Source organism: Aegilops tauschii, chromosome 1, assembly GCF_002575655.3.
Source record: "Aegilops tauschii subsp. strangulata cultivar AL8/78 chromosome 1, Aet v6.0, whole genome shotgun sequence".
NCBI classification, from domain to species: Eukaryota; Viridiplantae; Streptophyta; class Magnoliopsida; order Poales; family Poaceae; genus Aegilops; species Aegilops tauschii.
Window position 1 is genome coordinate 388,632,560 of NC_053035.3, and position 25,741 is coordinate 388,658,300.

The following is a 25,741-nucleotide window of genomic DNA, read 5'->3' on the forward strand; positions in this document are numbered from 1 at the left end:
TTAGTATACCACAGTGTAGGACATCGCTGCAGAATGATATTCCTCCCCCTTGAAAGAGAAACTCGCAAGTTTCTGAAATCCAGACACTCTAATTTTTCTTTTAGACTCAGACTCGTCCTGAATAATCAAGATACTGAAATTAATGAACATAATTTAAAAAAAAAGAGGTTTTACAGATAATACTCAAGAGTTTTGATGTAAGTGTTTGGTAATAAGGTAGCAGTAGTTATTAGAAAAAAATACGAAGTTTACCTTACATCATTAAAAAAAAACAGAACTCTACAAGCATCTAGAGTCGAAAAGGTAAACCTTAGATCATCAGGAAGAATACGATTGGCAGCAACATCCCCCATAATGCAATTGACGAACTCAGTTGAAACAACTTTTTCAGACTGAAGTTTCTCTGCAGCATAGGCTGCTGCTCCCTTGCGATCAGCACCAGCCTATCACAGAAAAAGATGTTAAATGTCTGTCCAGAAGATAACCTGGGTAAGTCGGTCCTCAAGATGAACTGGATAGCATTTTAAATTTCTGCCCATTTCAGGAATGAATAGCAACCTAGTGCACCATTTCAGCACGAATTTTTAACTAGTACTCCCTCCGTGCCATAATATAAGTGCGTTTTTGACACTAGTGAGGGAGTAGTTCATTTGGTTGAGTTGACTGCCATCATAGTGTATAACTACATAGAAGTCAGAACACAAGTTGGGAAAAAATGGTTTAGAAAGTGTGTACAGCAAGTAGGACAAATTGCAGCATACTCTTCGGTCAATGTTTACAAAGCAAAGGCCAACATAAGAAGACGAGAGTTTCAACTTAAGGGAGAAAATTTTGTCTTTCACAGCAAACAGACTCATCGAAATTAAAAGATGGCAAGGCTAAGCTGAAGGTTCAATACCTTAAGCAGGAGAAGCATGCAGTTCTTTGAATTAGCATCTGTAGCTGTATTAAGAGGTGACTTACCATTTACCAATTTGTTGCACTGTTGCGGAAAAATTAATTAAGATATTAGTCGTAATAATAATCAGGGGATAAGGTAAAAATGGATACATAGATATCACTAAAATCAAACAACAATCCACACACAAACAGCATTCCCCGCACAAGTATTTCAAAAAATAACAGCATTCAAGGCATTACAAAATACACAAGCACACCATGAATTTATTGATCCAACATATTTGTAGGTATCTAGCATTTAGACAAACCTTGCAATATAAGATAATTGCATCAGGAGATCATTTTTAATGTATTGACATGACAAGATGTGCAATGGTATATCTTGTATTCCATTAGAAGGTAGTCCCTCCATCTGGAATTAACTGTCGCTCAAACAGATGTATCTAGCACTGAACTACATTTAGATACAATCGTTTCAGCGACACTAAATTACGGACGGAGGCCCTTCGTCCCGTATTAACTATCACTCAAATGGATGTATCTAGCACTTAAATACGTACAGGTACACCCATTTGAGTGACAGTTAATATGGGACAGAGGGAATAAGTAGAATATTGCATGCATCAACAACAGTACAAAAAATGATCTATGACTTTAAGTAGAAGTCTATGAAGTCCTCCAACGGTTGTTATGATGGTACAATCTGAAGCTGGGACAGAACAAAAATGTAATCAATAGTTTAGGAGCAGTGATGTCACGATCTTAACAATGTGGAAAATTTAGCAGATTAACAATGGCAGCATGTTTGAGAATGAGAGACCGAATTGTTTGCTTCTTCTCTAGGTTTTTGTTAGCTAGGCCTTACGTTTTTTGCTAGATTTTCACTTTGTTTGCTTTGGCCCTTTGGCCTTTGTTTGAACCATGCGTCATCTTGTCGTTTTCTCTATAAAACAAAATGACACACATTTTGATTTGTGTTTTGAGAAGAAAAAATACTGTGCTGAACAAGTTAGCTAGCAGTGCTCATCATTGAGCTCCGAGCCTTCAATGATTTAAAATGCAACCTTTTCCTTAGCAGAACACAAGAAATTAAAGTTTACCATGTACATCCACCTGTCCGATGGGCAACTTCAGGCAGAAACACATGCACTTACAAACTTACATCTGCATTGTGGCCCAATAAAATCTTCATGATGTCATCATGCCCTTTACTAGCAGCGCAATGAAGTGGTGTCCCACAAGAAGCTACCGGGTCAACATAGGCTCCTTTAGCAAGCAATAGTTTAACAGCTTCACCATTTCCTGAAAAGAGACGCACAAACTTGCTGGATAAGATGATAGGTATTTCTGTGAAATTCTCACTTTGAAAGAAAATGAATCCATGAATTTAGTTTAACAGAGGATAGGTATTTCTTTGGACGATAGCTTTCTTCAGAAAAGTCTAATGCACCTCGCCCTGCCTTGACCATGTGCCATAGATAACAACATGTTTGAACAGGAAGGAATTAAATCCAATACATTCTGTGTCAAGATATAATTTCTTATCAGGCCTCTCATAGTGGGAAGAATCATTAACAAGTATGATACCCATGATACTAGCATATGATACTACCTCCCTCCGTCCCAAATTACTTGTCTTAGATTTGTCTAGATACGGATGTATCTAACACTAAAACATGTCTAGATACGAGACAAATCTAAGACTAGTCTGCACTTTGTTTATTAATTTATAGAATCTCAATCAAAGTTGTGGTTATAATTTAATTGTTATCAAATTTTCTTGATTGACCTGTTGTGATATTGTATTATAATATGATACTAGAACCCACTCCCATATCATTAATTGCAATGGCACGTCATATTTTTCCTTAGATGGCAATGCATTTTACTCTTGTGATGATACTCCCACTGTGAGAGGTCTCATGCATATGAAGAAAAAAGTATAAATCCTATTATAATACTAAACTACACCATAATATAATTAACTTAGAAATTCAAAAGACAAGAAGAAAAACTGCAGTGCACGAATGCAAAACTGAGGAATGTGTTTATAGAGGTAGACCTGATACAGTAGCTTGATGTAAAGGGGAGATCCCATCGTTGTTGATTTTGTTTGGATTGGCACCATTATCAAGAAGATATTTGGCGATACGCACACCCTTACAAAGTATGGCAAAAAACAGAGGTGTTCTACCTGTAAAGCACAGTAATATAGCACTTACTGATGCAAAACCTTTCTGGGTTCAGCAAGGAAATAAGATTTTTTTTTCTTTAACAGCGCAACTTTTCATCCCCGTAAAAGAACAGGATAAGTGCCATAAAAGTGCACTATACTTTCTGATAGCTAGCAATGTACTCAAGAATCAAGATGCACGAATTATGCCCATGCTGGGTTTCTATATTATATGTAGTAGAAATGGGAACGAATTTATATGCATGTCTCTAAGATGTAGATAAAAAGATCCTCAAAAAAATTATACTCTCAATGGGGCCTAATTATATACCAATATATACTCCATGGATATGTGGGATTTTTATATATTTTTGAAAAGGAGGTTAACCTCGGCCTCTGCATTACAGTTATATATGTGGGATATTACCTGAAGCTATATGATCATTTAAAAAAAACAGTGCACAGTCATATCTTAGCATTAAAGAGATAAACTGGGTGGCAAATATGCAGATCAACATAGATGCCATATGATCATTTCATGAGTGAGCACATGATAACTTTTTTTGGAATCACAGTAGCCCAAAAACAGAAACACGAAATGTATGCACAAAATCCTAAACCGATTAGGGCTTTGGAGGATCCCTGACCTCCCTTGTCGACGCCGTTCACGTCAACCTGCAGCTCCTCGATGAGGTACCTGCACACTTCCAACCGCTCTCTGCAGGCAGCAACGTGCAGTGCCCCGAGACCCTCCAGCAACCCGGCATCTTTCACCCTCAGCGCCTCTACCGTCTCCTTGAGGCGACCCCTGCCGCTGTCCAGCCTCACCAGCAGACCTGCAGCGGGTTGGACGCAAGCAATTTAGCACCCAATCTCCCAACCAAGATCTGAGATCAGGAGAGCGCCACGTACTCTTGAAGCGGGGGATATCTCCGTCGGACGCCGCTTGGAATATCATGTTCAGCATCTTCCCGCGGACTGCGGCACGAGAAGCAGCGTTAGCGTTTGGGGCTGGGGTTAGCGATGAGATATTGGGGTTGGAGTTGGAGAGGCTTTGGGCCAGGGATGAATTGTGAAGGACGCGCTTACCGGTGAAGCGAGCAGGCGAACGCGGCGGCTCCATGGCGCCGATGGAGGATAGGAGATGGTAGGGTTTTTGGTGTGTCTGTGTGGGGGTGGGGGAGGGCGCGTTCGGCTTTTTGAAAGGGAGAAGCCGAGAAGGCAGCGAGGAAGATGAAGTGATCCCGCGAACGGAGAATGTGGGCGGAGATAAAAACGGCCGTCAACCACGAGGCCGCCCGCCTGTTCCACTCACCGGCATTGAATTGTAGCTACATCGGCTCCCGAGACATATGCTCTCGAAATTAACAAAATGTTCTAAATAAAAATTGAAATGTGCCAAAACAAACTGAAAAAGTTTCTGTTGCACATGTTCGGGTCTTTTTCTTTTTGCGTCTTAATAAAAACAACAATTTTAGTTCATTGAAGAAAAAAAGCTTTGCTATTTTGTTTTTCGGTTTTTCTGCAAGTCCGAAAATTGGCATTGTTTAAATAAACTACAACTATATTAACCATCTGAAGGGCCATTACCTTGGACAAAGTGCAGCGATTATATTAAGAAAGAAGATGGGGGAGTTTGATGTTGTTCATTTCAGTCATGAAAGAAGAGAGAAAAACGGGGCTTCGACCTACGAGCACACTCCAACTAGCTCAAGTGTGACTTTCGCTCGGGTGTCCTCGATCACCTATCAGGTGGTTTCGACTACACATGACATAGTATACCGGCTCGTGGAAGGTCTGGAGGAATCCTTCTTGGGATACTGACGACAACCATGGACTTGTTGGCTTTCTCGATAGGTGAATTTCATATAAAATTTCACCTGAGAAACAGAGCTAATAATTTTATATGGACTCTCGTCGCTGTCTATGGAGCGGCCCAAGATGAGCATAAGGTGGTGTTTGGTTCAGAAGTCCTAGGACTTTTTTAGTCCCAGGGACTAATCAAAAAAGACTCTCTAGTAGAGTCTTTTTCTAGTCCCTGTAGAAAAAGTCCCTCCCGTTTGGTTCCTAGGGACTTTTTAGGGACTTTTTCTAGTCTCTGGGACTAAAAAGTCCCTGAACCAAACACCCCCTAAATCAGCTTTCCTTCGGGAATTGGTAAACCTGGCTAAAGATAATATGTATCCAATGCTTATTGGAGAAGACTTTAAGTACCAGGAAGAGAAAAATAATGACCGTTTTGACAGTCATTGGCCTTTCCTATTCAATGTTGTGATAGACAGTTTGGATCTTCGGGACGTCAATATGTCAGGGCGGCAATTCACTTGGGCTAACAACCGATCTGTGCCGACATACAAGAAGCTCGATAGGGTACTCATGGATACCGAATGGGAACAGAAATTTCCTCTGGTAACTGTGCGAGCCCTAGAGCGTATCGAGGCGTTATCAGATCATGCACCCATCATTCTTGATTCTAACTCTACGAACCGAGTTGTCAGACGCCCTTTTAAATTTGAACTGGGATGGCTGCATAGGGATGGATTTGTAGACATAATCAAGAATGTTTGGGAGGGGCCTGCCGTTGGCAATACACCTATTTAGAGATGGATCTTTAAAATAAGAGCCATGAGGCAACACCTCTCTGGATGGGCGAAACACACCAATGGAATTTATAAAAAAAAGAAAAACAACGGCTCTGTAACATCATTGATGATCTCGACAAAATTGCAGAGACGCGCACCTTATCTCAACAAGAGATCGAATTGAAAAAACGATCGAATGAGAAGGTTGCTCGTCTTCTGCGAGAAGAGGAGATCAAATACTACCAGAGATCCAAAGCTGATTTCATTTTGATGGGTGATAGTAATACAAGATACTTCCAATTGGTCGCCATTGGGCGACATAGGAAGAAATGTATTTACAGTCTCCAACAAGATGAGGGGCGGATTGAAGGTCAGGAGGAGCTCAAAAATTATATCACTAAATACTACAAATCTCTGTTCGGAGCGTCGGTTGAAGGGAATTTCACCCTCGACGAGACCCGAACTGATGATATTCTACAAGTCACGACAGAAAAAAACGATATCCTCACGGCACCTTTCTCAGAAGAGGAGGTGACAGCTGCGGTATTCCAAATGGACCATAACAAAGCTCTAGGCCCGGATGGTTTTCCCGCAGAATTCTATCAGAATTTCTCGGAGATCATCAAGAATGACCTTATGGAGTTGTTCAATTTTCTTCATGCCGACCGTCTTGACCTATTCAGACTTAATTTTGGCGAGATTGTCTTGTTGCCGAAGATTAAGGAGGCCGAACGGATCCAACAGTTCAGACCCATATGCCTCCTTAATGTCAGCTTCAAGATTTTTACCAAAGTGGCGACGAATAGTTTAAACTCGGTAGCTGACCATGTTGTCCGGCCATCTCAAACGGCTTTCATGCAAGGAAGGAATATACTCGATGGTGTAGTAATCCTGCATGAGACCGTCCATGAGATGCATCGAAAAAATATGAGTTAGTTTTCAAAATTGACTTTGAAAAAGCCTATAACAAGGTCAAATGGTCTTTCCTCCAACAGGCCATAAGGATGAAAGGTTTCTCCGATAAATGGCGTCAGTGGATCCAAAATTTTGTAACTGGAGGTAGTGTGGCCATCAAAGTTAATAATGATGTAGGCCATTACTTTCAGACAAAAAAGGACTACGACAGGGTGACTCCATGTCCCCAATGTTATTTAACATTGTGGCTGACATGTTGGCTATTCTGATTGATCGCGCCAAGCAGGACGGCCAGATTGCAGGAGTAGTGCCACACCTTGTGGATGGTGGCCTCTCTATTCTGCAATATGTTGATGACACAATTCTCTTTATGGAACATGACATGACCAGGGCTCGAAACCTGAAACTGCTATTATCAGCGTTTGAACAGATGTCTGGTCTTAAGATTAACTTCCATAAAAGTGAATTGTTTTGCTTTGGAGAAGCCATCGAGGCGGCGGCCGATTATGCTGACATGTTTGGTTGTGCACATGGCCAATTCCCGATTAAATATCTGGGAATACCGATTCATTATCGATGTCTAACCATTGCGGAGTGGAAGCATGTAGAAGAACACCTAGAGAAACGACTGAGCAGTTGGAAAGGCAAGTTGCTCTCAGTCGGAGGACGACTGGTTCTGATAAACTCTGTCCTCACAAATATGGTTCTCTATATGATTTCGTTCTTCCAACTTCCAAAATGGGTCCTGCAAAGACTGGACTATTTTAGGTCCAGGTTTTTTTGGCAAGGAGATGGTGACAAGAAAAAATATAGGTTGACCAAATGGAGCGTGGTTTGTAGGCCGAAAGACCAAGGTGGCCTCGGAATTCATGACCTACAGGTCAAGAATGAGGCCCTACTTAGTAAATAGTTGTTCAAACTTCTTACTGAGGATGGTATTTGGCAAACCATGTTGCGCAATAAGTATCTAGGCCAAAAGGCATTGTCTCAGGCATATTGGAAACCTGGAGACTCGCACTTTTGGGCTAGCCTAATGGCGGCAGAGAAACATCTCTTTCGCTTTGGGTCTTTGGCTATAAAGGACGAGTCAGAGATTCGTTTCTGGGAAGACATCTGGTTAGGCAACGCCAGACTCCGAGAACAATATCCAGCCTTGTACAACATTGCTCGCGATAAAAATAATACTATTGCGCAGGTGCTCAGCTCATCTCCGCCGAATCTTTCATTCAGGCGGGATTTGATTGGCACCCGACTTATGTCATGGCATAATCTCTTATCTCGTTTGAACCTGACACAAGGCCGGGACGTGTTTCGCTGGAACCTTACTACATCTAGGTCTTTTACAGTAGACTCTATGTACCATGCGCTCACGCATTCCGAGGTACCAGTGAGTAATAACAAAAAAAATTAGAAGGCGAAGATTCCATTTAAAGTTAAAATCTTCACGTGGTATCTTCGTAGGGGAGTTGTGCTAACCAAAGACAACCTCGCACGACGCAACTGGCAAGGAAGTAAGAAGTGTTGTTTTTGTACTCATGACGAGACAATCAAACATCTCTTTTTCCAATGTAAGTTTGCGCGTTCTACATGGTCAATCATCCAAATAGCGTCAAATTTGTATCCGCCCACGGGTGTTGCCAATATTTTTGGTCATTGGTTGGACGGCATTTCAAATAGGTTGAAAACGCTAATAAGGGTGGGAGCGTAATGCCTTATTATGGTCACTTTGGTTATGTAGAAATGATTTGGTTTTTAATGACAAAAATGTCTCTCCGCTGCAGGTTATTTTCCGTTGTACGTACTTGATTCGTACGTGGTCTACGCTATAACAAGTGAAGTACCAATCATTATTCAAGGTGGTCTGTACGCGGTTGGAGCAGGTGGCTATGGAGGTTTTTGCCCAACATGGGTGGCAGTGTAATCTCCGGATCGGTCCACCATCCATTTCGACATAGGCATAGTCTCGGTCTATAGGACTACTGTTGCCGAATTGTCGGCTTTTTTACGTTCTTTTGTCAGACTATTGGTGTCTGGCTGTGTGCATCCTAATTATGCAGAGGCCGAGTGGTACTCTTAATGCTGTATCTCTCGATGCTACATTTGGAGTTAATAAAAGCGCCTTTTATCGGAAAAAAAACTAGCTCTCTCTTTGTTGGGAGTTTGATCATACTCGTTCCCCGTTGGGCACTGCTGTAGTTGATGTGTCCGTATGTTTTCAGTTTTCTCTTGGATTTTCTGGCTCACCTACTCAAGCTCGAGCTCGAGCGTTGTGAATAGTTATGTTGGCCTTTTGCGGCCTCATTTTATAAAAATGAGGTGGAGGAAACTCTTTTATTCAAAAAAGGAGAGAGAAAAACTGGAAGGCGCATGACCCTATATATGTATTAGATGCTATATGTTCTCTCCAAAGGACACAAACCGAGCTATTAACAACAAATGCATGATCAAATCCTGAAGTGCAAAACAGCCATTCCATCTCGATACTTTGCTACTACTTTCATACCAATGGCGCAAGATCGTCAATCCCCCAAATAACCCCGGGACGGGTGTTCATGCCCATCCGAAGGATTGGAGTTAAAAACCAGTCACCTATCAAGACAGGGAAGAGAGGTCACGTCAAGGCGGCCCTAACGTGAGAAAAAATATTTTTTGTTTTTAAAAAGGGGGTTCTCCTGATTTCGAATAAATAGCAAAAAACTATCAATTGTGTGGCAACCCTCGGCGAAAACTGCCACAACTGAAAGACCTAACAAAATGCTACCAGTTTTGCACTAATTCGTCGGAAATTATGACAACACTAACAGAGACTTTCATGTTAGAGCAAGTACAATAGCAGGCTAATAGCCCACTTGCATGGCAATTTTGCCTATGTGGAGAAGAGAGACATGAAAAAGTAAGGGGAGTGGTCTCTCATACAAGAGCCTAGCTATACGTGTGCTTCTACACTGATGCAATAAGTGTGAAGAAAGAGATAGAGAGAAGATGAGAAAAGGTATTAATCTTATAGTCAATCTTATAGATAAGACTATTGTGTGAGTGACTATAAGTGATGGCTATAAATGATATGGCAACATTAGGCTGGTCATAGTGGGGAGTAACTTAAGGGGTGTTTGGTTCAGAAGTCCTAGGACTTTTTCTAGTCCCAGGGACTAATCAAAAAAGACTCTCTAGTAGAGTCTTTTTCTAGTCCCTGTAGAAAAAGTCCCTCCCGTTTGGTTCCTAGGGACTTTTTAGAAACTTTTTCTAGTCTCTGGGACTAAAAAGTCCCTGAACCAAACACCCCCTTAGACTAGTAACATGCATATGTTACTAGTCTATATTACTATCTCTATAATACATAGTATCATAGATTAGTATCATAAGTGGTCTCATTTATTGCCATGCATGACACATAGTAGCATCACATTTATTATGTTACGGTATCTACCTATGTTACTATAACCATCTCTCTCTTCTTTAATTGCCTACCACATAAGCATGTTTGCGAGTCCCAAGTGCATGATACTACTTATATTACCCCCACTATGGCCAGCCTTATATAGCCAGCAGTTGGTTGTATTATTAACCATGCTCTTAGTGACCAATTATGTTCAAACTAAGCACAATTATGATAACATTGGCCCACCCATCCGAGTTGATGTAGCACAAAAGCCAACTCCGTAATTGAACTATTAAGTTGGCTGTTATGACAGAAAGGGCCCACATGTCAGTCACTATAAAAAAAAAAAATCTTTTTTCCACAAATCCCTTCTTCTCCATCTCCTTTAAGTAGAGTGCAGTGTCTATGCCAAGCGGCGGCCGACAAGCTCGCAGACGAAGGCAATCTCAAGGGTACCAAGAGCTGCAATTGAAAGACGGGTCCTCGGGAGATAAGGGGAGAAGAAATCATGGCCGGGGCTCACTGGAGACAGCGAATTGCTAGCGGCCAAGGTAGCGGAGCTCGGCGTCAAAGCTGAAGAAGAAAAGCTAGGGGAGGAATGCGCCATCCTCAGTACTTAACTGGAAGTGGAACTAATTGAAGTGTTTCTTAACTGTTACTGTTTCGTTGGCACTAGGGCTGCAAACGAGTCGAGCTCGAGCGAGTTGGAGTTGGCTCAGCTCAACTCATATGAAAATTCGAGCGAGCTCAAACTAAGTGAAGCTCATGATCGAGCTGTAGAACATGACTCGTGCTCAATTTGTAACGATCTCGGGTCAATCTCGAGCTAGTTTTGAGCTAAATGAGATGGTAAAAATTATAAATCTGTGGATGAAAAACAAAAAAAATAAGGTGAATATGCTGGGAACCTTTGCCAAAAATATAAGATATTTAACACATAATCGACCACGTGACATAATTAGGCCTAAATCTTCTCTGCACTTAATTAAGTTTCCATGTTCTTTGGTAAATAAAATGAAAAAAAATTATGAACAACATATATGGTAATAAATTATCTTATTTTCATTTAATATATGGCATGATCATTTAACATAATGATATTCTGTCGAGCTATCGAGCTAAAATCGAGCGAGCCAACATTAGCTCAAGATCGGCTCGTTTCTCAGTCAAGCTACATAAAGTGTTCAAACTCAGCTTGTTTCTTTTCGAGTCGAGTCAAAAAAACGAGTCGATCTCGAGCGGCTCACGAGCCTCGAGCTTTTCTTGCAGCCCTAGTTGGCACTATTGCTGCGCCAGTGTGATTTATGTAATTGAAGTGTTCCATTTCAGAAGAAAAAAAATGTGGTAGTTTTCACCTAGGGTTAAAAAAAAGAGGTAGTTTTTGCCATTTACTCCCTGATTTCTGAAATCATCGTTACATTGGTCCGAACCACCTCACACAGCAACCAACCGAGTTCAGAAAAACAAGACATAGCAGCCGCCAAACCGTAGCCAGCAAGCTCCTGCTAGCTCTCCTCTTCTTCTGCACCCACAGGACGAACAAAACCAACAAAACATCCCCTTCTTCTCCGTCGTAAATGCATTGTACCAACGTGAGTAGTAAAAACACTAGGCAGTGGGGGAACTCAGCAACACCACAACAAGACGAATGCGGAGGCTGCGATCATTCAGTTGACCCCGCACCCAGAGAGGCAGACGAGTGAGCCTCGTAGAAGGCCCAGAAACCTGAGACAAGGGCCTGTAATACACGATAGATGGCAACTGGAGAGTTTCCACCGGGTATTGCTACTGCATGCATCAACAGTCATGCCACGGTAATACTCCATCAGACATGTCGTTTTTTACTTTCTAAAGGAAAACAGTCTTTGCGCAAAAGGAGAAACTCCTGCCCCGTTTCAAGCCTTCAACTGCTTCCCTGCAACACCCAAATAGTCAATTGGCTTTCATGCTCCGAGACGTCTTCAGGGACTTCATAGCTTCCCTGAATAGACCAAGGAGAAGTATCAGATATTTGCATAGTTATGTCTGGCACTTGTAATTTAGGCGCCATTGCAAGACAGTGTATACTGATAATGAATATGACATGCATGCCTCTTTCTAAATACTTTCAGTAAAATACTACTGAAGGGCAGATCACGGAGTTACTATACGTCAGGGTTAGGTTGGTGTATGGCAAGATGGCATTGGCATTGATAACAGTACAAAGTGGCGTTCCGAAATCCTAACAAACACAAAATAGAACGGAGCTATGGCCAATGTCTTAACAAGTTCTCGACAGTCTCATGACAAGGGCACATGCATGTACTTGCAGCATAGGCAAGTGTTCAACATATATTCTCGCCAAAAAAAAAAGTGTTCAATATATAGCTAATACTGTGCTTGAGATGTGCTGAAACATGGCCAGCCAGCCGGCAATGCAAGGTCATCGTCAAAGGCATTAGTGTAACCAAAGAGGCAGATGGGTTTACCGTAATGCAGCCTCGATATCAGTGTCCACTGGGTCCAGCTTGAGTCCATCCAAGAACTGTTCACTTGCGCCCTCGTAGTCCTGATGATAAAAGACCAGGTGAACGATCATAAACTATTTGCGGCACCAGGAGAAAAAGGCAGCCATGTCCTCTATGTAACCTTCAGTAGCATCCGAGCTTCACCCTGCCGGTGACAAGCTTTTGGCCAGTGAGGCCGCATTTTTCTGCATCTATTAGCATCTAGCAAAGCCTTTTTTCCATCACCCAGTTGAAGCCAACAAAGGCTCCTGTCTGAGAACAAGACTGCATCATCAGGATCAAGCACCATTGCCTACGTCACACAAGACAAATAGACAATTGAGCTTACTAAGTTTTTTTAACAAAAATTGAATTAGTAAACTGAATGTAAAAAACAGTTAGGAAGCTGTGAACACTCAAACAAGAAATCTGCACATAGCTGCAGATAAATTCATACTAAGCTACATAAAATACAAATTAGCAAGTCTACAAAAGCCAGCCTAACATACATTTACTAATTATATAGCACAATGTTGAAGTACACGTTCATTCTAGTCCTAACAAGAAGTCTGCACATAGCTGCAGAGTAACTTTTGAACTAAGTAACTTATATTAAACAGCTTGCTTTAACATCAGCCCACTCGTTCATTCCAGTCCTCCTTGTGTGTTTTCTTCCCGACTAACTACTGTGAGACCAAAAAAATGCAGTCTTTATTAATTGAGACAAAAAACAAAGTAGGTCCTCCCTGTGTTTTAGACAAGTGCAAGCAAGGCAACACAACTCCAAAACAACAATATAGTTGTCTGACAAAAAAATGGTCAATACACAGAAATCCTAATCACACCCTCAAATAAATTGCACCAGTCATCAAGGTGACACTATTTTTTCCTGTCTATACCTGAGTGGAAGTACAAGAATATCTCAAAGTCCATATCCATTATCACAAAATGAGTGCTTTGCACCACAAAATTGAGAAGATACATGACCAAAGCAACAAAAAGAAAGACACTGCATACTATCAGCTGAACCCGATTCTGAACAAAATCTGATTAAGATATTATAGAAATAACAAAGCCAGCTGGAGTCTACGGCTCTACGCCCTGGACCCTTTCAGTAGGAACCTTCCCATGACTCAAAGGTTTTGATAAACGACACCCAGCTCCATGTGGAGCTCCAGGTATTTTGGTATATTGTTGCCCAAAAGTATTACTTCAGACTATGCATTCAACAATTAATGCGAAACCAGGATACGGTCCTTTCGAAATCATATATGAAGTTGTGAACCTCAAATATTTTCAGACTGGGAGCTATGCAGGTTGCAGGCCACTATAATGCATGCGACATAAAATGAAATGCTGGAAGGCTAAACACAGCAAGAAATATATGGTGCTTTAACATACCTTACTGTACAATTTTGCTGCGACAACATAATCCTTGTTCTTTAAAGAGTTGCTCCCTCGTGATATAAGCCCTGATGTCACGATTTCCCGTTTAAGCATAGGCCCCTGCTGAACCATACAGAACATCAATTAAATCAATTCTATGCAGGATGCATTCGATATATAAAATATGAATGAACTGCCTGAAATTTTGCTGTACATATACGGGGGGAAAGGATTTGATTACATAAGCATATCTTTTCTCAAATTTCTATGACTGCACAAGCCTAATATTACGAGTGCTCGTGATAATCTCCTAACATCCATGCTCAGTATTGTAAGTACAAAAATTACCGGCAAAATTGTCATAAACTGGTACCATGTTTAGGTAACTATTAATATCAACATGGCACATATGCAGATGTCTTCCCCAGCCACAATACCTCAGCCACTTATGGGGAAGGCAGAATGTCATCTTTACGAACTAGGAACACGATGATGAGTTCCTACTGTATTTTACCTTAAGCACATTCTTAGAACTATTTTTGCAAGTAGTAGCGAAGAGATTAATCTCACATAAAAAGGAACATCACGGTTGGCATCAACGTCCTCCATTATGCAATTGAGAAAGTAATCTGAAACCACTTTTTCCGCGTGGAGAGTTGTATATGCTGCAGCTTCCTTGAGATTGGCACCAGCCTATCACAGACGAAAAAAACGTACAGATCTCTATTACAGATGGCCTGGGTTTCATATTTTTGCACTTTCAGGAATGAATACGATCTTAATGGCACTGCCTATGAATGCTCAAGATCAACTGGGTTGTTTTGGTTTGACTTGTTATCATCATGCTTATAGCAACCAAATTGATGGCACAAGTTTTTTCAGAAAAAAAAATGGTTAAGAAAGTGTCCGGTACAAAGGGGTCACAAATTGCAGCGTGCCAAAGCTGCAGCCAGTATGAAAAACAAATGCCAGAAAAGGAAGTAAGAAAAAACAAATTCAGTATGGAAAATAAACATAGAAAATGGGTACCCAACAAAATTCATGGACTTCACAAAGCTCAGATGAATGTACAACACCTTAACTAGGAGCTTGATACATTTCATTGACTTGGCATCTGTAGCAACAATAAGAGGTGTCACGCCATTTACCATCTTGTTGTACTGGGGAAATATTAAGATGTCAGCTCCAATGGTCAATACATAGAACAAACTGATGAAGCAAGCTTTCAGCAAAGAAAATTGATTCGGTACACCCACTGTAAAATCAGTTAGAATGTTATTTTTGTCAAGATTATATTGGTAATCAGGCCCTAATGCCATTGAGCCCACATACATGCTCCTATAGTCCAAAGATAATGCCACGATTACCACCACATAGCATTTATTTATGATTTTTACATGGAATCTGCAAGCAGCATTGCATGGGTATACTGCCTTTCTGCTCACACGAATCTAATGTGAATTACATTGCCACAATATTAATGGAGCATGCCATTCTAGTTTACAGATTCAGACTATTTTGTTTCAAGAAAGATTCAATCTTTTAATCATCACCGGCCAGTCATTGGGATCTCTAACCCCAACAAAAGCAATGCAGCCATCAAGAAGACAAGTTACTACAACGTGAATATGGAACCACAACCAGAAAACAAAGATGATGTTGCATGACGCCAGCAGCGAGAATGATTTGGGAGGCAACGGTGCCCTCACACGGTCACACCCACAGCTTATTTGGGAAGATGGATGAGCCAACAGGGAAATATTATATGAGGGAAAGACACGCAGAAGACTATGGATTTGAAAGGGAAGTGGATGAAGCACTTCAATGCTTATTACCAAGACACTATGATGAGATGTAGCATTACAACAACCACACAACTAGGGGCATCCAGAAGAAAAGAAAAATGTACTGATGATTTCAAGAGTTAACTATGCAGCACAAACACCATAGCAGCATCAAGCAACCATAAACAATCAATTAAATAGAACATGACAAGCCGAGGGAAAAAAATTGCAAAACACAAATAATTAAAGTTGAAACATGTAGGGTAACTTGAGGCAGAAATGGTATGTACTTGAACTTACATCTGCATTGTGGTCCAGTAAAATCTTCATAGCACCATAATGCCCTTTACCAGCAGCAACATGAAGTGGTGTTCCATAAGCAGATACCGGGTCAACATAAGCTCCTTTTGCAAGCAAAAGCTCTACCATTTCACAATTGCCTGGAAGAAAACACGGAACTTGTTACAAAGAGGGGCGGTGTTTTCTGGCAATCTCTTCTAAAAAGAATCCATGAGCTTATAAGGTAAGATGATAGGTATTTTTTTGTGACAATTTCTTTTGTTTCTGGTGTATCATGGACCTGTGTTTGCCTTGATCATGTGCTACAAAAAGCCCAATGCGGACTTGTTTGGATTGGAAGGAATAAAAGCCAAAAAAATCATAGTTAGGTTAACTTTTAATAGGGGTATTTAGGGATGGGGCCTAATTCCCATCAAGGGGGATATTCAATAAGATAAGACCATGATCTACAGCATGGTTACTCGATTCAAGGTTCATCAGGTTCACAGTTCACTACTTCCTACTTCCCAAAGTGCAGCATGGACCTCTCCAGTTCAGTAACAGGAGATTGGTTCACAAACACAACAATTCTGGTTTTATGGATCTAGTTAGTATGCAAGGTATTTTTATCTCGATGTAAGAATGTAATATGAGAAACCAAATAAGCCAGTCTCGCAAGGAAACCCTGAAAGGGAACACACAAAAAGAAATAAGAGAGAATGAAAAAAATAAAAGGACTAGATTAGGTAGCAGCATTGCACCGGAGCCTTCCCGTCCTGCACCTCTCTCTCTCCTTCTCCTACCTCTCCCTCTCTCTCTCTATCTCTCAAATCGTGTATCCCATTGACGATCTGTGCTACACTGCTCATTGTTGGCTTTGCTGTAATGATACCGTCGAAACTAGATCCCACGTAGATATGTTTCGGTAACTTTTTTTAGTTACTAATTGCCAGGTTAGAGCCACTCGCTTGTCAGGTTATCGATTATAGCCACTTGGTAACCAGGTTATTAAGCCAGTTACCAGATTATTGTCACACCACACCCATGTAAGACTGGAACTATAGTGACATGTATTAGGTTATTTGACTTCCCAATTAGGTGACATTTTACGATATTGCACATGCACAACAGCTAATGGACACTATATCCATGTTAAAGTGTTCAAAATATTAGTAATTATGCTACACAAAGAGCCCTGGTTTGATGCAATACATGCATGCAGATGGTAGAACTTTCGCTAATGGCTAAACACAAATATATCGATGACTTTGACTAGAAGCGTGTGCAAGATTATTATTTAGTACAGCTAAGAGTATATCAGGAAATACCACCAAACTTCTACTTGGAAACCTAATATGTCACGCATTCTCAAACAGCCTAATAAGTCTAAAACAACATGTACTTCCGAATAGAGAGACACATCACAAGAACCTAACCATCAGATTTGAAGATAAATTATTAGCACAAGAACAATATTAGTAAATTACTATATGAAACAAAGGCAAATAGCTCTGACTAAGATAACACAAAACAATTTGCAATGCAGAGATGCAGAACAGAAGTATGTGTTTATAGAGGTGGACCTAATTCAGCGGCATAATGTAACAGGGAAGACCCATCGTGATCAGCTTTGTCTTGATTAGCGCCATGATCAAGAAGATATTCGGCAGTACCCCCATTGTGGTATGTTGCAAACAAGAGAGGTGTTCTACCTATAAAGCAGACAAACAGACAAAAATGAATTATATCAACGCACTTCTCGGTGTAGCAAGAAATGCGATCTTTTTTGTATCAAAGTATGTCTTATCTCCAAAAGCATCTCACCACAGAAGTTTCCTAACACTGCTCTGTCTTCTCTGAGAGCATGGAATTTAGATATGGCTCCCCAAGACACACAAAGTAGACCCATCGAATTAGATATAATATGAAGCAGGATTTTCATAATGCTCGAGAGAGTATTGGTTAAATGGAACTGACACATGAAAATTAGATATTAGGCTACCCGAATAGAAGAATCAAATGCATCCTCAGAGTTGGAGTGCATACATATGTGCAATAATTAAACAACCAAACTATCCTAAAATAAAGAATTTGCCCTCAAAGAGTAGCCTATTTAATTATTTATATCAGCGATGCTTATGTAGGGTTTTTTTTTGCGGGTGTTATGTAGGGTATTCACATTCAGTATCATAATTAAGCCCGACTAATTTCTTCCCTTAAAAAGACAGATTCATTTCATATAAAGCTGCATGATCATGAGTTAGCACAACAGAATATGATAAATCATAATTTAATTTTGTGAGATAAATATTGGTGGTTATGATACATTGGTTCATACTGACGTAGATAATCTTAGGCTCTGTTTACGGTTGCTGGACTGTGTTGTGCTGAGCTTGGAGCCGCGGCGAAAGCTGGTTCAAAAAGCTGGATTATCATAATGCACCTCTATGCCAAACCCAGAGAAAGCAAAAAACAGTCAGATATCATGAGACTTACTCCCTCCGTCCGCAAATAAGTGTACATCTAGGTTTTGTCCTAAGTCAAAGTTTTAAAACTTTGACCAACTTTATAGAAAAAAGTAGCAGCATTTATGGCACTAAATTAGTATCGCTAGATTCGTTTTGAAATGTACTTCCATAATATATCAATTAGATGTCATACATGCTACTATTCTTTTCTATAAAGTTGGTCAAAATTTTAAAACTTTGACTAGAACAAAAGGTAGATGTTCACTTATTCGCGGATGGAGGGAGTACAGATCAAGCAACCCTTGTGAACAATAATTCCAGCATGTAAAATAGCACTTCATACAATTTGACAAAACCTAGACTGAATGTGTGCGCAGGGTCCTAAACCAATAGATTAGGGTTCTGAAGATAGATGGACCTTCCTTGTCGACCAGATCCACATCTACCAGCAGCTCCTCGACGAGGTACCTGCACACCCCCAGACTCCCTTTACTGGCCGCAATGTGCAGCGCACTGAAACCTTCAAGCTGCCCGACATCTTCCACCCTCAATTCCTCAATCGCTTCCTTGGGGCGGCCCCTGCCATTGTCCAGTATTATCATGACCAGCTCTGCAACGGATTGGGCCCCCCAAAATGTTAGCACTCGAGCTCCAAAACTGGATCAGGGCCGGAATCTGGGACGGGGGCAGCGTACCCTTGAAGATGGAGAGCTCGTCGTCGGAGGCCGCCTGGAAAACGTAGTTCAGCACCCTCTCACGGTCTGGTTCTGGGGCGGGAGGCGGCGGAGTTAGGATTTGGGCTGGGGTTAGGGTTGGGGATGGGCTGTGGGGAGAGGCGCTTACCGTCGAATTGATCATGGGAGCAAGGCGACGCCATGGCGTCGGTAGAGGAGGACATGGTAGGGTTTTGGGGGTTGGGGAGAGGAGAAGAGGGGAGAAGGGGGTGGAGTTTTGAATCGGAAAGGGGCAGCGAGGAAGATGAAACCGGAGGCCTACGCGCGAAGGGAGGGAGACGTGTGGTGGACACTGAAAATGGATGAGCACAGAGCACTCTCTTTTTTTCGTTTAAAAAATAGGGCGTGGCTACAGATAAGCCGCCTGACTTTTAAACTTGGGTCAATCGATTGTTTTGGAACGTCCGATGAAGATCCAACGGCGCCTGGTTATTCTTCTTCCTCCAGCTCTTCTTCTTCATAGCCCGCCGCACGGTGATATGTCTCCAACGTATTTATAATTTTTAATTGTTTCATGTTATTATATTATCTACTTTGGAGATTTTATATGCATTAATATGTTGTTTTATATTATTTTTAGAACTAACCTATTAACCTAGAGCCCAGTGTTAGTTCCTGTTTTTTCCTTGTTTTAAAATTTCGCAGAAAAGGAATATCAAACAAAGTCCAAACGGAATGAAACTTTCGCAATGGTTTTTCTTGGACCGGAAGACATCCAGAGGACTTGGAGTTCACGTCAGGGAAGCCACGAGGCGGCCACAAGGACGGAGGGCGCGCCCCCACCCTTGTGGGCCCCTCGTGACTCCACCGACCTATTTCTTCCGCCTATATATTCTCAAATATCTCAAAACCTACCAGGGGAGCCACGAAAACACTTTTCCACCGCCGCAACCTTCTGTACCCGTGAGATCCCATTTAGGGGCCTTTTCCAGCGTCCTGCCGGAGGGGGATTCGATCACGGAGGGCTTCTACATCAACACCATTGCCCTTCCGATGAAGTGTGAGTAGTTTACCATAGACCTACGGGTCCATAGCTAGTAGCTAGATGGCTTCTTCTCTCTCTTTGATTCTCAATACCATGTTCTCCTCGATATTCTTGAAGATCTATCCGATGTAATACTCTTTTGCGGTGTGTTTGCCGAGATCCGATGAATTGTGGATTTATGATCAGCTCATCTATGAATATTATTTGAATCTCCACTGAATTCTTATATGCATGATTTGATATCTTTGCAAGTCTCTTCGAACTATCGATTTGGTTTGGCCAACTAGATTGGTTTTTCTTGCAATGGGAGAAGTGCTTAGCTTTGGGTTCAATCTTGCGGTGTCCTTTCCCAGTGACAGTAGGGGCAGCAAGGCACGTATTGTATTGTTGCCATCGAGGATAAAAAGATGGAGTTTACATCATATTGCTTGAGTTTATTCCTCTACATCATGTCATCTTACTTAATGCGTTACTCTATTCTTCATGAACTTGATACTCTAGATGCAGGCAGGAGTCGGTCGATGTGTGGAGTAATAGTAGTAGATGCATGCAAGAGTCGGTCTACTTGATACAGACGTGATGCCTATATTCATGATCATTGCCTTAGATATCGTCATAACTTTGCGTTTTTCTATCAATTGCTCGGCAGTAATTTGTTCACCCACCGTAATATTTTCTATCTTGAGAGAAGCCTCTAGTGAAACCTATGGCCCCCAGGTCTACTTTCCATCATATAAGTTTCCGATCTACAATTTTAGTTTCCTCTTTACTTCCTTTGCAATCTTTTACTTTCCGTTCCATAAACCAAAAATACCAAAAAAAATACTTCACCGTTTATCCATCTCTATCAGATCTCACTTTGCAAATAACCGTGAAGGGATTGACAACCCCTTTATCGTGTTGGGTGCAAGTTGATGTTTGTTTGTGCAGGTATTCGGTGACTTGTGCGTTGTCTCCTACTGGATTGATACCTTGGTTCTCAAAACTAAGGGAAATACTTACTCTACTTTGCTGCATCACCCTTTCCTCTTCAAGGAAAAAATCAACGCAAGCTCAAGAAGTAGCAGGAAGAATTTCTGGCGCCGTTGCCTGGGAGATCTATGCCAAGTCAAGACATACCAAGTACCCATCATAATCTCTCATCCCTTGCATCACATCATTCGCCATTCGCCTCTCGTTTTCCTCTTCCTCACTTCTAAAATGATTTTCGAAAAGATTTGCCTTTTCTTCGCCCCTCTTCTGTTCGTCTTCTTCGCATGCCTTTTGTGTGCTCGTGTGTTAGATCATTTGTCTTGCTCTTATGGCTAGTCCTCCCATCATTGTTAACACTCCCGATAATGAAGTTCTCAATTTTAAACAAAGGGAGGGAGAAAACTTAAAAGACGCTTGGTATAGAATTTGCAATGCTCAAAATAGATCTACTCACAGGCAATCTACTGCCGTTCTTCTTCGCAATTTTTATGTGGGCGTTACTCCTTGGAATAGATATGTTTTAGATGCCATTACTGGAGGGAATTTCTTTTCATGATCCACAAGCATAGAAATTTTATTACTCTCCACATAAACAAATTTATTATCATTCATAATAGTGGGAGCAAACTCAACAAAATAACTATCATGAGATATTTGATTGGCATAATCCAAATAAAAATCATGATGACAAGTTTCATGGTTATCATTATTCTTTGTAGCATAGATGTCATCACCATAATCATCATAGATCATGAAACTTCATCCACACTAGCAAAAACTTAAATGCTTGAGACTTCTTGGAATATTAACTTGGGATGCCTTGGGCATCCCTAAGCTTGAGCTTTTGTGTCTCCTTAATTCCTCTCATATCATGGTTTCCCTGAATCTCAAAAACTTCATCCACACAAAACTCAACATGAACTCGTGAGATAAGTTAGTATAAATCCATGCAAAACCTTATCATTCTCTACTGTAGCAAGTCACTAAAATTATTATTTAACATTTCATACTAAATGCCTCTGCATATTTAATACTCCTATCCTCAAATAGAATCATTAAACAAGCAAACATATGCAAACAATGCAACCATAACAACAATCTGCCAAAACAGTACAGTCTGTAAAGAATGCAAGATTCATCATACTAATTCAACTTAAAAAATTCTGAAAATTTAACACACCGTAGAAAATTTACCAGAGCTTATTGTGCAAAAAGTTTCAACATTTTATCACATTCTAACTTTTCTGGGGAATTTTTGCAACACCGATAAACTTTCTGTTTTCAAACAGCCACATATAGACTTGTAAAATAAGCATGGCAAAGGCTATACTTGATATTTTTATTGAAATAAAAGATGCAAAATATTATTCTAAATAACAGCAAGCAAATCCTAGCAAAATAAATGATGCTCCAAGCAAAACTCATATCATGTGATGTATAAAAATATAGCCTCAAGTAAGGTTACTGATAATGTTGGAGACGAAAGAGGGGATGCCTTCCGGGGCATCCCCAAGCTTAGTTGCTTGGATCTTCCTTGGATATTAACTTGGGGTGCCTTGGGCATCCCCAAGCTTAGGGTCTTGTCACTCCTTATTCTCCTCATGTTGGCATCTCACCCAAAACTTGAAAACTTCAATCACACAAAACTTAACGGAACTTCGTGAGATAGATTAGTATGATAAAGAGCAAACCATTTCACTTTGGTACTGTCAAAGAAAAGATTCATAATTGTTTCCACACAATGCCTATTGTAGCATATCATTTCCACAATTTATATTGAGCAATATAAGCCATAGAAACTAGGAAACAAGCAAACTATACATTGAAACAGAATCTGTCAAAAACAGAACAGTCTGTAGTAATCTGGACTCCAACCATACTTCTGCTACTCCAGAAATTCTGATAAATTAGGACAACGTAGAGAATTTGTATATATATCACCTGTAGAAAATTCAGATCAAAATCACGTTCCAGTGAATTTTCAAAATTCCTAGTCTGAGTGCAAAAGTTTCTGTTTTTTGCACAGATTCAAGTCAACTGTCATCCACACTATCCCAAAGGCTTTACTTGGCACTTTATTGAAACAAAAGCCATAAAACATGATTACTATAGTATCCTGATCATGCTAACACACAAAAACAGTAGGTAAAAGTGTTGGGTTGTCTCCCAACAAGCGCTTTTCTTTAATGCCTTTTTAGCTAGGCATGATGATTTCAATGATGCTCGCATAAAAGACAAGAATTGAAACATAACAAGAGCATAATGAAGCATATGACTAGCACATTTAAGTCTAACCCACTTCCTATGCATAGAGATTTCGTGAGCAAACAATTTATGGGAACAAGAATCAACTATCATAGGAAGGTAAAACAAGCAAAACTTCAAGATTTTCAACACATAGAGAGAAAACTTGATATTATTGCAATATGTAAAAGCATATGCTCCTCTCTCATAGTAATTTTCAGTAGCATTATGAATGAATTCAACAATATAACTATCACATAAAGCATTCTTTTCATGATCCACAATCATAGAAATTTTATTACTCCCCACATAAACAAATTTATTATCATTCATAATAGTGGGAGCAAACTCAACAAAATAACTACCATGTGATATTTGATTGGCATAATCCAAATAAAAATCATGATGACAAGTTTCATGGTTATCATTATTCTTTATAGCATAGATGTCATCACTATAATCATCATAGATAGCAACTTTGTTCTCATAGTCAATTGAAACCTCTTCCAAAATAGTGGACTCATCACTAAATAAAGTCATGACCTCTCCAAATCCACTTTCATCAATATTGTGAAAAGACTCAACACCCTCAAAAATAGTGGTATAATTACCTAGAGTTGACACTCTTCCAAACCCACATTCATCATTATAATCATCATAAATATGAGGCATGCAATCATTATAACAAATTTGCACATCAAATCTTTGGGGGACTAAAAATATCATCTTCATCAAACATAGCATCCCCAAGCTTATGGCTTTGCATATCGTTAGCATCATGGATATTTAAAGAGTTCATACCAACAACATTCCAATCATGCTCAACATTCAAAGATTTTTATCAAACATTTTATAGAATTCTTCTTCTATCAATTGAGCACAATTTTTCTTTCCATCATTTTCACGAAAGACAATATAAAGATGAATAATATGATGCAACCTCAATTCCATTTTTTTGTAGTTTTCTTTTATAAACCAAACTAGTGATAAAACAAGAAACTAAAAGATTCAATTGCAAGATCTAAAGATATACCTTCATGCACTCACCTCCCCGGCAACGGTGCCAGAAAAGAGCTTCGTTGACGGGGTGTGAGTGCTGCTTACCTAACCTCCCCGGCAACGGCGCCGGAAAAGAGCTTGATGTCTACTACGCAACTTTATTCTTGTAGACACGTGTTGGGCCTCCAAGCGCAGAGTTTTGTCGGAGAGTAGCAATTTTCCCTCAAGTGGATGACCTAAGGTTTATCAATCCGTGGGAGGCGTAGGATGAAGATGGTCTCTCTCAAGCAACCCTGCAACCAAATAATAAAAAGTCTCTTGTGTCCCCAACACACCAAAAAAATGAGAATTTGTATAGGTGCACTAGTTCGGCGAAGAGATGGTAATAAAACCGTAGTAATGATAGTAGATATTGATTTTTGTGATAGGAACAATAAAAACAGCAAGGTAGAAAGTAACAAAAGGGAGCACAAACTGTATTGCAATGCTTGAAAATGAGTCCTAGGGTCCATACTTTCGCTAGTGCAATCTCTCAACAATGCTAATATAATTGGATCACATAACCATCCCTCAACGTGCAATGAAGAATCACTCCAAAGTTCTTATCTAGCGGAGAACATAAGAAATTGTTTGTAGGGTACGAAACCACCTCGAAGTTATTCTTTCCGATTGATCTATCCAAGAGTTCGTACTAAAATAACACCAAATAATTTCAGATTCATAATACTTAATCCAACACAAAGAACCTCAAAGAGTTCCCCAAGATTTCTACCAAAGAAACAAAGACAAGAACGTGCATCAACCCCTATGCATAGATTACCCCAATGTCACCTCGGGAATCCGCGAGTTGAGTGCCAAAACATATATCAAGTGAATCAATACAATACCCCATTGTCACCACGGGTATTCATAGCAAGACATACATAAAGTGTTCTCAAATCCATAAAAGTGTCCAATCCAATAAAACGAAATCTCAAAGGGAAAACTCAATTCATCACAACAAGATAGAGAGGGAAAACACCAATGATCCGACTATATTAACAAAGCCCGTGATACATCAAGATCGTGACATCTCAAGAACACGAGAGAGAGAGATTAAACACATAGCTACTGGTACAAACCCTTAGCCCCGAGGGTGGACTACTCCCTCCTCATCATGGTGGCCGCCGAGATGATGAAGATGGCCACCGGTGATGATTCCCCCCCTTCGGCAGGGTGTCGGAACGGGGTCTAGATTGGATCTCGTGGATACAGAGGCTTGCGGCAGCGGAACTTCTGATCTAGGGTTACCCCGAGGGTTTTTGGAATATTTGGTGATTTATAGGGCAAAGAGGGGGTGCAGGAGGCCACTGAGGTGGGCACAACCCACCTGGGCGCGCCTGGCCCCCGAGGCGCGCCCTGGTGGGTTGTGCCCCCCTCGGGCACCCCCAGGTGCTTCTCTGGCCCACTGGATGT

General features: G+C 40.6%; 2 protein-coding genes across 6 annotated transcripts; both read right to left on the minus strand.

The window, feature by feature from the left end:
• On the minus strand, positions 1-4,196 carry LOC109745908 (uncharacterized). The gene is made up of 6 exons (XM_073506295.1): positions 3,986-4,196; positions 3,721-3,909; positions 2,063-2,202; positions 899-982; positions 310-443; positions 1-133 (listed from the first exon to the last, which is right to left on the minus strand). The coding sequence occupies exons 1-6, from the start codon at positions 4,194-4,196 to the stop codon at positions 1-3; spliced, it is 891 nt and encodes a 296-aa protein (XP_073362396.1).
• A 7,114-nt stretch (positions 4,197-11,310) lies between these two features.
• On the minus strand, positions 11,311-19,407 carry LOC109745902 (uncharacterized). 5 transcript variants are annotated; one of them, XM_020305013.4, is made up of 11 exons: positions 19,196-19,407; positions 19,048-19,119; positions 18,771-18,962; positions 17,468-17,596; positions 15,906-16,045; positions 14,898-14,981; positions 14,392-14,514; positions 13,837-13,941; positions 12,578-12,748; positions 12,418-12,497; positions 11,311-11,930 (listed from the first exon to the last, which is right to left on the minus strand). In XM_020305013.4, exons 1-11 carry the CDS (start codon positions 19,248-19,250, stop codon positions 11,882-11,884), a joined length of 1,200 nt encoding a protein of 399 aa, XP_020160602.1. In that variant the 5' UTR covers positions 19,251-19,407; the 3' UTR covers positions 11,311-11,881. The 5 variants fall into 5 exon arrangements, with proteins under 5 accessions (XP_020160602.1, XP_020160601.1, XP_020160603.1 ...); XM_020305012.4 differs by having other exon boundaries at positions 13,837-13,944; XM_020305014.4 differs by lacking the exon at positions 14,392-14,514.
• Positions 19,408-25,741: the final 6,334 nt, after the last annotated feature.